Raw genomic sequence first — 741 nt, forward strand, 5'->3', positions numbered from 1 at the left:
GGTGGTTGTATGTCAAAGTGTGGACTCGACGATCCCAGAAGTCTCTTCCAACCTTATCGATTCTGTGATTCTGGAGGCAGCCTCTGTCCTGGGCTGGTCAGTGGATGGGCCAAGGATGCAGCTCACCCAGAGCACGGTGGCTGTGAATGGGACGTGAACCTGGGCATGAAGTGTTTCAGGCACTGCGACTGGTCTTGGACACAGCCCCAGGACCAAGGCCACCTCAGTCAGGAGCCATATGCCATCCTCCCTGTCCCAGATACATCAGGTCCTGTTCTCCAGGTGCTGGGTCCCAGGGGAGAGCCTCAGTCCCTAAAGCCTGGCTCTGCTTGCTGCAGGTATAATGCACAGGAATACTACGAGCGCCTGCCAGAGCTGCGCCAGGCTGTCGACCAGATCAGCAGTGGGTTTTTCTCCCCTCGAGACCCTGGTTGCTTCAAGGATATGGTGAACATGCTCATGTACCACGACAGGTCAGTCCTGGCAAGTGTCCCCTTTGGGGGGTCTGCTCTCAGCCTACCCAGGCCTGGGTCCCCCCCACGCAGGGGCTAAGCCCTGCCTGCCTGCAGGAAGCCATCGGTGCTGCCCTGTCCTGCCAGGCTGGGAGCCTACAGCGGGCAAAGCCCAGCCTTATTCTGCTTTGGCTTTCAGGTTTAAGGTGTTTGCTGACTACGAGGCCTACATTAAATGTCAAGGTCAAGTGGACCGGCTGGTCATGGTAAGAGGTGCCCCCTACCGGGG

At 58.3% G+C, this 741-nt stretch overlaps 1 protein-coding gene across 1 annotated transcript in view; it reads left to right on the forward strand.

Annotated features, from left to right (window-relative positions):
* Positions 1-741, forward strand: part of PYGB (phosphorylase, glycogen; brain) — a gene marked incomplete at its 5' end in the record, with an annotated part of 14,323 nt that overhangs the window by 13,071 nt on the left and 511 nt on the right. Inside the window, 2 exons of the mRNA XM_009701321.1 lie at positions 339-473; positions 652-718. Of these exons, the coding sequence (XP_009699623.1) occupies positions 339-473; positions 652-718 (202 nt within the window). The remainder of the gene's footprint in view (positions 1-338; positions 474-651; positions 719-741) is intronic.

The sequence above is a fragment of the Cariama cristata genome, unplaced genomic scaffold (assembly GCF_000690535.1).
Source record: "Cariama cristata isolate BGI_N322 unplaced genomic scaffold, ASM69053v1 scaffold22245, whole genome shotgun sequence".
Classification (NCBI taxonomy): domain Eukaryota; kingdom Metazoa; phylum Chordata; class Aves; order Cariamiformes; family Cariamidae; genus Cariama; species Cariama cristata.